Genomic DNA, 15,270 nt, shown 5'->3' on the forward strand with positions numbered 1-15,270 from the left:
ACACACACACACACACTTAAAGCCGCCTTTGTATGTGTTTGTATGTCACATAGCAAGCCGCTGCTTTGAATTCACTCAAAACAAACATTTGCTGCTGCTGCTGCTGCTGTTGCTGGCAGCGCAGTTGGCAGCGCTTTGAGTGGAATTTGCTGTTGCTCTTGGGGGTTGTACGGCGGACTGGGGCCAGACTAGACCAGATACTCTGGAGGCGGGACAGGCTAGAGACGTTTGTTGAACTACTCAGACGTGCAGCAGACATTGCCCGTAGAGGTTCAAACTTGTGCATTCAGCTTCAGCATAACAAGTGTTTCCAGTTAAATTAAAATCAGAAAATGTTAAACGCAGCAAAGTGTATTTTGGCTCTGGCCGTTATCATTAGCCTGACCAGCATGGGTGTGTATAAATAGCCACAGACACATATAATATACGCAAATTATGAATATACAAATAACATATATCTTTCATTTTATAGCCTTTGCTATCAAGTGCTTTCAATGCGAGTCTCTCTCATCGCCAAAGTGTGGCATACACTTTGAAGAGGAATCCACATTTCTGGTGGACTGCGCTGGCATTGGACCTCCGCGTTATCTGCAAAACTTTTATCCCGTTCGCAATGCCACTGGCTGCATGAAGAAGACCATCGAGAGCTGTAAGTAACCCCCAAGAGCATAAAATGCTACAACTTCAACTATGATGTCATTTTCTACTTCGACTGCCTTTTTTTTTTTGTCAATGTTGGGAGTTTTATGTTTTGCGCAGTTGCGAAATATTGTTTGCTTTTGGTACAGTCATTTTGTATAATTTGTAGATTAATGTTGATTGTGAAAATAATTATGATGTAGGGAATTTTGTTTGTGTAAATTTATGGAAATTATTTTGATATAGTATCAGACAATCTTCCATTAATTGCAGTCCGTTCAGTTTTATTTCCAGATTTTATATTTTACTTTTACTTTATTGACTTATAATGAGTTTTTGAGCAGCTTAAGCATAAATTTATATAATTTTTGAAGATTAATGTTGATTATGGAAAAAATTATGATGTAGAGAATTTTATATTTTGAGTTTCAAATGATTAACACTTAATCTTATATTATTCAAAGTCAGTTCACGTTTCTTTCTAGTTCTCATACAATATTTTCATTCCATGATTCACTTGAAACTAAAATTAGTATGATTTTTAACTAAAAATTTGGTTACTAGAACTTATGCATAAATTACTTGTTTGACATTTCAGTTGAAACTTTATATGCTCAAGCTAACTCGATACTTGGCTAAGCCTTAACATTTCAGCTGAAACTTTATACTTCGAGGTCAATACACAGCCATTTCCACCAATTTCTATTTAGTATAGTTTTTAAATATTGCCTAGCCACAAGACTTGCCCACATGTTTACACTAGTTATTTATGCCCGTAGCATTTTCACACAAGCTTTTCATTGTTAGCAGTTTCCAAACAAAGCGCGGGCTTGTCACGACTTTTTTACCTTTTTTTGATATTGAAGTGAAAGTTATTTTCTCACCCATTGTTGTTTACAGTTAACGGACAGCCACAGGTGCTGCGTAGCTGTTACTTTGGCGATACGGCGAATATACAAAACGCCTGTCAACCGGACGCTGCGCTGCCTTATGTGAAGCAATTGGGCTGCGATGTTTGCACCAAGGACGAGTGCAACGGCTCCAGTGCCTTGACTCCAGCGCTGACTGTGGGCGCGCTGCTGCTGCTGGGCGTGGCACGTGTGCTGGCCTAAATGGATCTCGCTACAAGCTTTAAATGTGTTTTTTGTTTGTTTGCTGGCTTTTGATGTGTTTTTTATTTGCATAAGTTTAATTGCAACAAATTGTGCCTCATTCATTAATTGTATGTATTGAAAATTAAAGTATTTTTACTCTTAAACAAAACGTACTTACTGATTACAAAAAGAGCTGCTGCTGCTTCACTTCCTTTGTTGACTCATCATTTGCTGATTGTATCCAGCACTAATTGTAGGCACGCAAAGCTCATTAAAGTTTGTTATTTATTAATTTCACGCATGCTGAAAGCGAAAACTAAGCTCAAAAGCATCTCAGCTCTGACTCATTTCCAGCCCCAACACCTGGGCATGCTAATTAGTGTGCTCCCATATGAACAATCAATTTAAAAAACAGTCAAAGGTCACGCAGTCCCAACTGTGTGGGTGTCTGTCTGTCTGTCTGGCTGCGTTAATTGCATTTAATTGAGTCAAACTCGAATCACATTTTAAGCTGACAAAAGTGTTAAATTTACAATGCAGAGAGAGTCGCTGCGCAAAAGGTCAAGCAACTGCAGCTGCTTAGATCTTAAGAGTGCGCAGCACTTCCGCCTCAGGCAGCAGCTGCAGCTGCCGCTACAACTCCAATTAACCCAAACTCATTTGGCATAATTCATTAAAATTAACCAATTGAGCTAAAATAGAAAATTATGAAAGAAATGCAGGCTGCCTTGGCTCAAGAGTGCTTCAAATTATGAGGCTGAGGGGTAAGTGTATTAAATTACAATTTGTTGTGGTCAAGCCTGCATATGGGGATGATCTTAATGTGATTAACAGAAATACAGAAATAAATGCATGCATTAATCAATTAATTTTTGTTACTTTCAGCTAATAAATTCTAATTTCGACTCACATTTGTTTAAATCATTTGAAATTTGAAACTACGCACAGCTCAGCGCTCTAACAATTATTCTTATGTAACTTAATTTAACTGTTTTTTTTTTTATTTCATGCCAATTTACTTGCGTGCTTGCAGTAGTTAAGAAAATCTAAATTGTATTACTATGTTACTTGTTAGACATCTAAACTTTGCCTTACTCATTATTCTACAATAAACGAAATTATTCTACAATAACGAAAACTCAAACGTATCGAATGTTTCATTTCCCCCAAAATAAGCTTCTAAGCTTTTAGGTATAAGTAAGAAGCTAAGTTATATTATAAACATGCCATGTAATCAATCAATACATCAATCAAAATCAAGCTCAAGAACTCTGCTCCATATCTGTGGATTTCAATTCAACCTCAAACCAAACTAAAATTTGCTTCGAGTTGGTTTTATATTTCACTTATAAATGAAAGCTTCTCTCAAATATTTTTAATAATAAAACCTCTATAAGTTTTGCGCCTCGTGGGATTTGTTTTCAGCTATTTCATATAATCAATATTTAATTTATTTTAAACTCTTAATTCATAAGACTCCAGAGTAAAATCTTAAAGTTACTTTTCGCACAAATGATTTACTGATAAATAATTTCATTATCGAATGCTGGTTTTGAAAACCGAAAACAAAACAACATTAAATAAACAATAAATAAGCTCGCTCGTTGCAGAGTCAACAAACTTTTGAACAATTTGAGTGAGTTTTTGAGCAATTCTGTGAGAACTGCGCAGCGTGAAATAAACAAAACAAAAACTAGTTTCGATGGGTGTGTAATGATGAATGATTGGAATATAAATAAGCTTTAGAGTAGCATAAAATTTCACTATAACAACAATGAAATGTTAATGACATGCGGCTTTAGAATATTTTTGCTTAGTTAAAAAACAAAAATCTCGCTGACATCATAACAAAACAAGTTTTTTGTGTACATTACAGCGAAATGTTTATATATTAAAAAAAAAAAAACAAATTGCGGTCATTTTGCTTGTGTGTCAAACGTAACAATGCCAAAGACGCAACATTTTGTTTTCAAAGCAAATGATGAAAAAAAACTCACTCAACGCTGAGCGAGTGAGTGAGTGGGTGAGTGAGTGTGAGTGAGCGAAGCGTAGCTGACTAAATTTTGAAATTACTGCCAGTCAGACGCGTAACGTTACTTGAACTGTTCAGTTGGACAAATTATAGCAGCTGCCTATAACTTGTTTTTGTATTCGATACATTCTAAAATTATAAAATGGCGTTTTCTATCAAACAACTGCTGGCTATATGCATTTTGGCCACCTTGGCCTGCACTGGTAACTGCAATTTGGTTTTCTTGTTTTTTTGGACTTGCGCTAATGGCTTAAATTTTGCAGGCTATGCCATTAAGTGCTACCAATGCGAGTCGATCACCAGTCCCAAGTGTGGTGAACACTTTGAGGCCGATGCCAGAAATCTGGTGGACTGCTCTCGCTTTGCGCCGCCCAGTTTCCTGCAGAGCTTCTATCCCGTGCGCAATGCCACTGGCTGCATGAAGAAAGTCATTGATGGTGAGTGTTTAATTAAATTTATGATGTCACAAGACACGCCCATTGCGATGGGGGCAAGCAATTAGCTTGATTAGCTTGAGACGCAGACGAGACGTAGGCATTTAATTAACCTCTGCGCTTACCAGGCGTATGCGTGATGTACGATTATGTTTGTAGTTTTTGGCAAATGTTTCGAATCTCAAATTATTGCCCAACCCAACAAAATTGTGAGAACCAAAACAAAATTGTGTGAGCTGAAGCAAACAATTTTGCCTTGCGCATTTGCATTTTATGGCAATTTTTAGTTTTTATGCTTGGCATACCAATTAATTGAATTAAGATTTAATAATTTATAGTATAAGCAAAACTTGTTTTACAAACATTTTACAAGGCGTGGCTGTCAAGATGAGTGACTAGTCAGCGCTATTTTCATTTATATTACGTATACGCAATTAAAGCTACTCTACGAAGTTTGCGGTTTTGCTTACTTTTCGTATTGTTAGACATATTTAGTCATGCCTAAAGCACTGGCTAGGGCCCAAACAGGTTGGCACAGCCATTAAACTATAAAGTGTTGCAATTACCGCCGTAGAACTGCGTATTATAGTTCTAGCTCGTCTCAGTTCGTCACTTGTAGGTGTAGCAGAAGTTTTGCTCAGCGAACAAACGCAACAGACCTTGAAATCAATCAGCAGCGAATGCACAAATATCACAAACTCTGACACTGATTAGCATTTGTTAGCTATTGTATAAAACTGTTAAGACGCCGCCGCATTTGAACTTCAGTGACGCACTCCATGCCCGCCACATGTGTAAACATTTATAATATAATTTTTATTTTCTTTACATTAGTGCCCGGTCGTCCGCAAATCGTGCGCAGCTGCTACTTTGGTGACATCAGCCACACGGAGACGGGCTGCCGTGCCGATCCTGCTCTGCCCTTTGTCAAGCAAATGAGCTGCGATGTGTGCGCCAAGGACGAATGCAATGGCTCCAGCTCTTTGGCTCCCATTGCTGGCGCAATTCTGTTGTTCTTTGGCGTTGCACGTCTCTTGGCCTAAATCAAGTATTCTCTCTCTTCATTCAGATTAATCAAGTGTCTGTCAATTATTTAATATCTATGTACAAACAACAAATTTGAAATCTGCATAAATCTTTTTCAACAAAACAAACGCAGTTTTCCAATAAATTAAAGTTAAGTTGGTAAGTTTTATTATTTAGCTGCGTTTTATGTGTGAAACATCAGCTGCTACTTATTCGAAATGAAAATATGCTGAGCCTAAAATGAATTCAATTCGTATATAACATAAAATTATTTTTAATTTGTGACATAATTGAATTGAATTTTTTTTTTTGGAATGATGTCATTTTGCGATCAATTTGCTTACAGCATAATTTTGTTTACTACACAGCTTGGACTGAGTTAATTGAGCTATTAATTAAACTACAAATATTGAAAAAAATTGTTTACAACTACAGCAGAAAATTGTTACTAAAAAGTAGCTGAATAAAAGATATTTATTTAAATTCAAATGAATCCGGTTGTCAGCAAAATTATTAAAATTGTAGTGAATTCTTTTAAGAAATTACCAAAAATCACGCAGAAAATCACGTACTTTGCTAATTAGTTAAAAAGTAATAATAATAATATTGCTAACAGGATGACATAAGCCTAGATGTGATTTGTGATATGATTTTTAATTATGTCCTTTTGTCTTTCAGTAGTTAGTTCAATGTTAATGTGCCTAAGCAAAGTTCGAGCTGCCATTGCACAATTAAAACTCTTGCACGCACACAAGTGAAGCGCCCACGCACACACACACACACATAGAAAGGCAAACATTGTTGCTCTTTAGTTGCTGCTCTCGCTCTCTTCGCTGTTGATTATAAAAAGTAAACGAAGAGTTTGCACGTAATGCGTACATATGTTTTATATATTTGCCTCCAAGCACATATGTCTGGCTCTATGTGCACATAGAAAAGTGTATAAATATTTGTTTTTAATGCTGCAGAACGCGCGCGCACGTCTGAGGAAAATTCATTAAATTTAGCCAGTCAGCCAGCCAGCTTGAATAGGTGACGGCCACAAAAGTTGCCCAGACTGATGTATGGGCCCAAAGCGAGCAGCGATGAGCGAGCGCAAAGAGAGGCGCCCAGCAAAAAGTGGAATTTGGAAACGTTTAAGCATTATTTTCAGTACAATTCCGAACGCGAGCGATGACTGACAGACGGGCTGAAGCGACGTGTAGCGTAGCGTAATATTGCACTAGTGAAGAAAACACCGGAAAAACAAAAATAAAATCAATGCAAATGCAAAAGTACAAATACAAAAAGAAAACTCTATGTGCCAAACGATTTGTTGTGCAGTTGACGTTGCAAAATAAATTAAAGTGAGCGCTCATCAAAGTCAAAATAAAAAGAAATATATAGCTGACATATATAGCTGTTCCGTTTATACATGTGTAAAATTAAATTATTGAAATACATATTTGCAAAAAGCACTAAAACTATAGCCAAGGCGTGCTGAGTGAAAAATTTATAAATACAAATAGCACAAACAACAATAATAATAATAATAAAACCACAAAGAATTTCAGCGCTTATCCATAAACCAATTTGGGCAAACACTTGTCTAGATCTTAGCGCAATCGTCTTGCCTATTTATTTACCCATTCAACATGCAATATTTGGTTTGCTTTGGCGCACTCTTCACACTCTTGGCCACAGGTTTGTTATCATCATCATCGCTGTTGTTGTTGCCGCTATTTGTGTCCTTGCCCATAAATCTCAAGTGTATTCTATTCTATTCTCAATGCCAAACAGCTGACGCCATCAAGTGCTACGCATGCGAATCGGTCTATGAGGCAAGCTGTGGTGAAAATTTTCACATTGAGAATCATTTCAAATTCGATTGCGCGCACATTGCCCCGCCGCGTTTCCTCGACCACGAGTTGGCCAACAAGAATGCCACTGCCTGCCTCAAACGCGTATTTCGTGGTAAGTTCACTGGGGAACTGGGGAAATTCGCTGGAGCTTTAATCATTCACCACACACACACACATCAATTGTTTAAAGGTCTTATTATAGTTCCAATTGCATATATAACAATAACGTTGATAGCGATTCAATCGTTTGCACTAGCAATGGGGATTGCCAAAGGGTGCAGCAGCCTTTGACAGTGAACAGTATTTATTATTAATTAAGTAATCAACATAAGTCAAGACTAGGTCAGATACTATTCGATTTTTAATTGTTTGTTGTACTCTGCACGCATTAAAGTTACTTTGGATTTAAGAACTTAAATTTGTTGCAGATTTTTGACAATTTAGGCAACAATAAACAAATTGCTTAATTATAGAAGCACCCATGTGTCTAAAAGGGCATAAAATAGTTTAAATCTTTTACAATTCTACAACTTTTATTAACATACAAACTAAACAATGCTCTAACAAACAGGAATTTATAATACAGACTCTTACTAGTCTAAGAAAATATAAAATTAAAGATTTTGTCAAGTTGCAGCTTTTGAAAATTTAATATTTTAAAGAAAAATCATAAATACTTCTCAATAAATTGATTGAGATATATTAATATATGTAATTATTAACATATTGTTTACTTTTAACACACATGTTAGAGTTTATTACAATTTTACAGAATTTTTACTTATTCTTCTGCATCTGCATTTCATCAAAAAAAAAGCATTCGGCCAAAATAGATGAAATGCATATTATAAACATTCGTCATCAAGTTAAGGCTCGCTCTGAGATATTATTATTATTATTTAAATTAGCATATTGACAAATGAAAGCAATGCATATATAGTTGATTTACTCTTGTGAAAGAATATTTAGTAGTATTCATACTACACTTTTTGTCAAATGTAGCTGTGTTATTCGCTTTTATTTTTTATTGATTATTTTATTATTTTTATTTCTAAATTTATTACAAAATATTTAAAAACCACCAGTTAACTTGCAGAAATCTAAATTAATGAATCACAAATATTGTTGTTGCTTAAAGTATGCAACACTTTTTAGCAAACTCAAATAAAGTTTCGACTGGACAATCAAACAAAGAAATTAAGTTTGTTTGATGCTTTCTATTACATTATTAAATGGAATGAATATTCTTAACAAATAAGAATAACCTGCACTTTCTGCGCATATTTAATTTCAATTTTTTATGTAAAACAAACAAACAAGAGTGCGTATCTACCGAACACGCCTTTGAAAAGTGTCGCTCATTACTTTATACACCGCTACTATAATTTGTCAGCTACCTGCTTTGATGACCCAACCCAGAATGCTAACTTTGTTACATTTCATTTCGCATAGTTTATAACAATTAAGCGAATATTTACAATTTATGAGCAAGCAAATTTGTTGCTTGGCAAAATGTGAACAATGTGTGTTGTGTGTTTAGCGCATAAAATGCTAAGACGAAGATATGCGAAATTAGCACAGTAGTGTAGCGATGTAGGGCTGTATGATACATTACAGTACAGATTATTCGAGTGAGGACGGTGAAATCGAGACACGAAGGATAATAATCGCGCTGTATATTTTGGAATTCTTCCTATCGTTGAGTCATAGATACAATTAGCTGAGACTGATACATCAGTGTGACCTTGCATCGCAATTGAGAATCTATTTCGGTCAATATCTACCTAGAACCGCCACATTATATGGCGAGTAATTGGTCTTAGCTGGGACTTGGAGCACGCTTCATCGTGTTTTAGCCTTATATATGAGTCTCGTCGGACCACATTGCTTCAACGCGTCCTTCCTCGTCACTTCGTATAATTTGACAGTTGCTTTAGCCAGCTGCGGCGATCGATGACTTGTTATCGCTTGTCAGCGCCAACAGCTGTGCTTTGTTCACTTGATTTCAACTGCAGATCTTACGAGACTCCACGGGGCTTGGAAGAGCTTGCGCGCGGTGGAATTATGATAGGTCGGGCAGGTGGCATTAAGAGAAGAGTGTACCAGGAGAGCTTGTTTGTATCAGTCCTACGCCATCTAACAAATAATAACAAGATATATATTATTTGAGATATATATCCTTATGAATAAACTCGATGTTATATATTTTGTTAAGTGTGTATGTATAAAATTATACAAGATATAGCCCAATAATATATGAACGTCTAGCACTATGTGTGGCCCGCATCAGGACGAGCGCGCTAGAGCAACTAACAGTAAACAACAGGTGTGCAACCGCACTCTAGCACGCGCACGACACCAGAGCATCACTATATAAAGTGCACGGTGTCCGGGGCCATTACTATATGCTTCTCATCAATGAGTCGATCCAGACGATCAGTTTGCTAACTTTGCTCTATCCTCGGATTCTGACTCCACAACTCGCAGACTCATCGGACCGGCCATTTGTATACTTCATATAGGGAGAGTCATGTACTAGATTGCGGTCAGGCAAATGAAAAGCAAATGTGTTGTACAAAGCGAAAAGAACACAGAGCAAGCGAAAAAACGAAAAAAAAAAAGAAAAAAAATAAACCTCATTCAGAATGCGATTGCTTGGCTCAGTCTCGCGTGTGCAGCTCATAAGGCTAGTCGAGCCAATTCCCGACCATGTGACTGTCGATCGAAAGCAACAACAACCAAAGCAAACAAAGGCTATAATCATACATGCATCCCAACACAACATCATCATCATCATCTGTTTAGCTTAACACGCACAGCAGTTTTTGCTCACCTGTGTGCGAATCGCGCGCATCATTCAGTGGCCAGTGGCATAGAGAACGTTGGCGGGATGTTGCTGTTGCGCGCTTTGCTGCTCGTCACGCTGGCCGCCGCAGGTGAGTCCGTCCACACTGGGCGACATATGTAGATGTACGTGTTGCTGTTGCTGTCGTTTCACACATTGTTGACACACATATTTATGCATGTCGTCATCGTCGCTTTGCAGTCTTTGCTGTTACTTGCTATGAATGCGATTCGGTGAATGATTTATATTGCGGCGTGGATGATTTTCAATCGAATGATATTGCCAAAACGGATTGCGATGCCATGGAGCTGCCCCAAGCAGATCAGCCAGTCATCTATCTGGAGAGACCAGAGACAGCTTGTTTAACCAAATACTACAAGGATCGTAAGCAACAGTCAATTTAATTTAAACCAACCAGTAACAAACTTTTCATTCTACAGCTTTAGCTGCTGCTGCCGATGCGTCCTTTGTGCGTCGCTCCTGCGCCTTTGGCGACTTGACTGCTTGCGATACACAACCGGATCCGGTTATGCCGCAGCTCGGCTTCCTAGGCTGTGTCTTTTGTCACGGCGATCTGTGCAACGCCAGCCCACGTCATGCGCTTGCCTCATTCTCCTTGCTGCTGGCACTTGCGCTCTCAATAATTATACATTTAAATTTTTGATATTTTTGCAACATTTCTTTTAGTTTATTTGATTTTTGTTTCGTATTTTGACATACACTAAAATGATTTAACATACATATATGTTTAATATATTTAATAATATAGAATTGGGCATATTTAATTTATACGTTTATTACTGTGTATATGTGTGTGTAATTGAAGGCAAAAAAAATCGAAATAATATTTTAATAAATTATTAATAACATTAACAACACACGTTCTATTTCAAATAGCAAACACTGCATATATAATATATATATTTATTATAATATTTGTTTAGATAATTGTAGTATATTTCAACTTGCTTTCGATATCTTCAGTTGGCTTCTATATAGTAGTATATATACGTATGTATGCTGGTAAGTATATTGTATATTTATAAATAACACATTTGAATGATGCAACACTAGCTGCACTATATCATGCAATAGAATCTGTAAAAAATATCGAAACCTAACAATGACTACACATAGAGAACAATCCATATACATATATAATAATTATAATCATAATAGTTGTACAAAAAACAGTGTAAGCAATTGTATTTACAAAAGATTGATAACTGTCGTTGCTTGTTGTGTAGTAGTTGGCCAAAATACTGTTCACACACACACACACACACGCAAACGATTAGATCAAACAACAAGCAACAGTTTCAACAAAAATTTGTATGCTTAGTCAATCAAGTCGAGTTAAAACGTTTTTATCAACAGAAACAAATAACAAATACATTTCTCAACTTAGTTATTGTTTTGTTTATAGGCTATAAGGTGTTATAAATTTTTAATGCTGCTTATATATAAAATGTTTATTAACAACACAGAGAGTTTAAAATATAATAAAACTATTCGCACTGCCGCTGCCAGCGCACATTACATTGCTTGTGTGTGTGTGTGTGTGTGTTGGGAAATTGTTAATGTGTTGGAGTACCAGCTCCGAAAAGGATTTTGCACAACAAGTGCCCTTGAGTGTAGAATTTATTGTTTTAAACAGCGGCAGCGGCAGCAGCAACAACAAATTTGAAATTTCATTTTATTTTATTTTTTTTTTTGGCATATTTTGTTTACATTTAAACAATTTAGCTGTGAGTTCGTTGTAGATTGTAACAATTCGCTTAGCAATTGCTAAATGGGCGTGCAACACAAATAACCGTTAATGTTGCCACACACATGTTTAATTTTATTTATTTTCATCGTTTAGTTTGTTGACTAGATAGAATTTGATAGAAAATGAAGCTTACAAAAAATAATAATTGAGCATAGCGCAGTGTGAAAAAGTTATAAATAAAAAAACAACTTAAAAACAATTGAATTTCGTTAGCTATTGCTTGATGGGGGCATAAATGAGATCAATTTAACATGTGTGTGCAACCAACGCTGCTGTGCCTGCAACTCTTTGCCTCTTGCCACAATTAGCTGCACGCCCAAGTAGCTTTAGTGTATGTGTGTGTGTGTGCGAACAACATTACTCGACTGCACTTTTATTGTTATTGTTTAATAGCTAAATATCAAGCAGAGTTAACCTTTTGTTGCGGCAAATGTTTTCCAACTAGTTCAGAAATTAAAGAGCTCCAATGTAATATACAAATTATATAATTTATACACATAGTAATAATAATATTAATAACATATATAACGAATTCAGTCAAGTCAGTAAATTTGGTTTACAGAAGCAGAACAAAAATAATTAAAAATATATATATATTGTAATGTAATTACAAGTTAACAATTTTCTTTCGCTCTCGTTTCATATCTCAAGTTGTTTTTTGTTTTGTTTTGTGTTTGCTTAGATTGTTTTTGCTTTTGTTTCGTTTTAAGGAATATAATTTGCGTTTTTGTTTGATGTCTGCAGCTCAAACTCGTAATATATATAGAAACAGTTTATACGCTTTACGATTTACATTTAGATATACACATTACATTTAAAATTATATAGTATTTATATACGTTAGAATAACAACTATATTACTAAATATATATATGTTGGTTTTGTATGTATGTAAATAATTTCAAAGCTTTGCGTTTTGAAACATTTTAACTCACAGAGTATTTCCATTATAGCATATATAATTTGTTTATCGCTTGATTTAAACGTTTAACATTAACACGACGACGACAACAACAATGATGACGACGACAACAACGACAAGAAGCAGCAGCAGCAATGCCACAAGACTCCATTTTTATTACATAATTATAAATAAGTTTTTATATATTTCTCATAAATGTTTACACGTTGATTTTGCAGCCGTTTCCGTTTCAGGCCGGAAACCTAAGCACACTGCACAATGCCTGTGTATGTGTGTGTGTGTGTGTGTGTAGTGGTGCGCATGCAGGGATGAGTTTTGGTTGTGTTGGTGTGAGGAGAAGCGTAGCTGAGTACGCCGCTGAGCACTTTTGAACATCGGCGGGCAATTTGGTGTCGTGTACTGAGTTTTCTTTAGATGCCAACAAAGCCGTAGACCTCCAGTACGCGTATCTCAAAATCTCCAGATGGACACAGCGGCGGATTGTTGAAGGTCTTGCAGCCGTCTGTCTTGCCAAAGCGAATGTTCTCATCCATCCAAATAGCTTGGCCCTCACTGCAAGCAAATGCATTGTGATTAGTGATTGAGATTATGAAATGCTCTCTAAGCTTACCCGCCGCCAATTGTTATCATTTTGGAGTCAGCAGCCATGAAGAGCTCAGAGCTGTGACCCAAGTCGCGGTCGCCCTCAATACCCACCCAGGGGTACTTGGCGCGCTCGGGATAGAGTGAGAACAAAAAGGTTTCGCCTGTGCCAAAGTAAGCCTGTCGCTGGCCCTTGTCATCCTTGACATTGCGCTCGAACCAGCGCGAGGAGCAATAAGCGCCAAATACCTACCAAGCAAATAAGTTAATTGTAGTGTTTATATATTGATAATGTAGCTTACCTCATTGTTGCATGTCTTGATCATCAGCAGCGTCGGCTCGTGCTGCTCGACGCGCACATAGAAGGTGGTCAAGGAGCAGCCGTGCTCCTCGGTGGTGTAGAGCAGCACCGGTTGGTACATGGTAATGCGCACTGGGAGCCAGGACCAGAGCGTGAATAGCTAAGTTAAGAATCCAAAGGCAAACAAATTAGTTTTATGCTTATTGAAATGCGCTTGCTAATTAGGCAACTTGTAACTACGTTGAAATTAGATATTAAAATCAAAAAAGTTTTGGGTTTAGCATTAGCCAATTTGTAATAAAAAACAGTTAGCAGAGTGGAAAATATGCACATACAGTTACATTTGTATGTTAACGCACACACAAAATCATAAATAAAAAAAGGCATTTTTATTTGGGGGGGCGGGGTTTGAGGCGTGGGTAAAACAAAACACAAACTAAAACTAAAACAGCGAAAATTACAACAACAGTAAACTAAAAGCCAAGTTAATACAATAATCAAACAATTATTAAAACATATATGCGCATAAATTTCGTTAACTACAAAACAAAAAGCTAGCGGCGTCGGCAGCAGCAGCGCAGCGCAGCAGCAGCAGCATAGCCAGTGACTGTCAAACTGTAAAATGACAAACGAGTTGGTTTTTTTTTTTGATTTGGAAATGGGCATGAATTTTTGTAATGTTTGTATGCAGCACTATGGAGTTTAGTTTACCAATACATGGACACACACACGTACACATATATAGAGAGAAAGAGAGAGAGAGAGAGTTGTTTGAGAGAGCAAGATAGAGAGCGAACTATTAGATTGTACTTGGTTAAGTTTTCTCTAAAACGGCACAGTTTGGTTTTGGATTTTTGATTATTTTGTTGTTTTGGATAGAGGAAAATAGTTTTTGCTTTTGGTGTTTCACATTCGCATGTTTGGTTGGTTGGTTGGTGGCTTTGGTCGGTGTAATATGCTTACAAATTGTCTATCCGTCCAGGTTTTAATGAAATTCGTTGTGCCCGGTAAACCGAAATGCTATGAAAAAAGATGATGTCAAAATTAGATGCGCAGCACGATTTTCTCGAATGATGCAATGGCATTTATACTTATTATTTTGGCTGTAATGCATGCAGTGCAGTCAAAGGTTAGTTATTTAATTTAACAATTATATTTGTAACAATTTGTTTTCCAAAGGCGCCACTTATAATTATGAGAAACTTCACTTGCCTTACCTTGGCGCCAAATTCAAATAAAAAACAAATTTATTGCATACAAAACAGCATGCAACAGAGAGAGAGAGAGAGAGGGGGCGTGTGTATAGTGGGCGGGGGGCGTGGCGCAGTCAATAGTCATACATAGTGTGTAGTATAGTGAATTGGAACAGTTTTGTGGGCAATTTGAAAGCAATACATAAGTTGGTGTGTTTATATAATTGCTTAGAAAAATTATAAACCATTTAGTTATAGCATTGGAATAAAACTAGCATATAGTAGAATACTTCAGTTGGAGCTTGGACTCGAGCTTAACACTTACATCATCGTTCTTACAGACTTGACTTTTGAGATTGTGTATGGGATAGACGCCCATGGCGATGGCTCTATGACCGGGCGACTTTTCGCCCTATATATATATATATATGTGATATATATACAGTGATTTATGATTTATGGCAAATGATATATATTGTTTGTTGTTAATGTTGTTGATACAAAGCGCACGCATTTCATAATTATTACAAATTGTTGTTGTTGTTATTATAAATTTTTGTATTTTTGTTATTGTTTCAGGTTCATAGTTT

The 15,270-nt window shown here is 36.5% G+C and overlaps 4 protein-coding genes across 15 annotated transcripts in view; 3 read left to right on the forward strand and 1 right to left on the reverse strand.

Moving 5' to 3' along the window:
• The first annotated feature begins 68 nt into the window (after positions 1-68).
• Positions 69-1,859, forward strand: LOC108602949. Its single transcript, XM_017991303.2, has 3 exons — positions 69-393; positions 473-649; positions 1,540-1,859. The coding sequence occupies exons 1-3, from the start codon at positions 333-335 to the stop codon at positions 1,749-1,751; spliced, it is 450 nt and encodes a 149-aa protein (XP_017846792.1). The 5' UTR covers positions 69-332; the 3' UTR covers positions 1,752-1,859.
• A 1,965-nt stretch (positions 1,860-3,824) lies between these two features.
• Positions 3,825-5,356, forward strand: LOC108606530 (CG9338). Its single transcript, XM_017996708.2, has 3 exons — positions 3,825-3,968; positions 4,029-4,202; positions 5,034-5,356. The coding sequence occupies exons 1-3, from the start codon at positions 3,908-3,910 to the stop codon at positions 5,240-5,242; spliced, it is 444 nt and encodes a 147-aa protein (XP_017852197.1). The 5' UTR covers positions 3,825-3,907; the 3' UTR covers positions 5,243-5,356.
• Positions 5,357-9,707: 4,351 nt separating this feature from the next.
• LOC108603214 lies at positions 9,708-10,619 on the forward strand. Its single transcript, XM_017991812.2, has 3 exons — positions 9,708-10,002; positions 10,113-10,295; positions 10,352-10,619. Exons 1-3 carry the CDS (start codon positions 9,957-9,959, stop codon positions 10,573-10,575), a joined length of 453 nt encoding a protein of 150 aa, XP_017847301.2. The 5' UTR covers positions 9,708-9,956; the 3' UTR covers positions 10,576-10,619.
• Positions 10,620-12,764: 2,145 nt separating this feature from the next.
• Positions 12,765-15,270, reverse strand: part of LOC108606481 (GTPase-activating protein skywalker) — a 36,758-nt gene continuing 34,252 nt past the window's right edge. For 3 of the 12 annotated variants that reach the window (XM_033294964.1, XM_033294961.1, XM_033294960.1), the window contains 4 exons: positions 15,006-15,092; positions 13,489-13,647; positions 13,215-13,435; positions 12,765-13,156 (listed from right to left, as the gene is read on the reverse strand). In XM_033294964.1, coding sequence (XP_033150855.1) covers positions 13,015-13,156; positions 13,215-13,435; positions 13,489-13,647; positions 15,006-15,092 — 609 coding nt within the window. In that variant the 3' untranslated portion in view covers positions 12,765-13,014. Of the gene's footprint in view, positions 13,157-13,214; positions 13,436-13,488; positions 13,648-14,450; positions 14,508-15,005; positions 15,093-15,270 lie in introns of all 12 variants that reach the window. The other 9 variants (XM_033294962.1, XM_033294965.1, XM_033294963.1 and 6 more) reach the window with 5 other exon arrangements.

Source organism: Drosophila busckii, chromosome 2L (assembly GCF_011750605.1).
Source record: "Drosophila busckii strain San Diego stock center, stock number 13000-0081.31 chromosome 2L, ASM1175060v1, whole genome shotgun sequence".
Classification (NCBI taxonomy): Eukaryota; Metazoa; Arthropoda; class Insecta; order Diptera; family Drosophilidae; genus Drosophila; species Drosophila busckii.

Coding starts and splice junctions, on each gene's coding strand:
- LOC108603214 (XM_017991812.2), top strand. CDS start 9,957: ATGTTGCTGTTGCGCGCTTTGCTGCTCGTCACGCTGGCCGCCGCAG. Junction 10,003..10,112: donor CGTCACGCTGGCCGCCGCAG/GTGAGTCCGTCC, acceptor GTCGCTTTGCAG/TCTTTGCTGTTACTTGCTAT. Junction 10,296..10,351: donor AACCAAATACTACAAGGATC/GTAAGCAACAGT, acceptor TTCATTCTACAG/CTTTAGCTGCTGCTGCCGAT.
- LOC108606530 (XM_017996708.2), top strand. CDS start 3,908: ATGGCGTTTTCTATCAAACAACTGCTGGCTATATGCATTTTGGCCACC. Junction 3,969..4,028: donor GGCCACCTTGGCCTGCACTG/GTAACTGCAATT, acceptor TAAATTTTGCAG/GCTATGCCATTAAGTGCTAC. Junction 4,203..5,033: donor CATGAAGAAAGTCATTGATG/GTGAGTGTTTAA, acceptor TCTTTACATTAG/TGCCCGGTCGTCCGCAAATC.
- LOC108602949 (XM_017991303.2), top strand. CDS start 333: ATGTTAAACGCAGCAAAGTGTATTTTGGCTCTGGCCGTTATCATTAGC. Junction 394..472: donor CATTAGCCTGACCAGCATGG/GTGTGTATAAAT, acceptor TTCATTTTATAG/CCTTTGCTATCAAGTGCTTT. Junction 650..1,539: donor GAAGAAGACCATCGAGAGCT/GTAAGTAACCCC, acceptor TGTTGTTTACAG/TTAACGGACAGCCACAGGTG.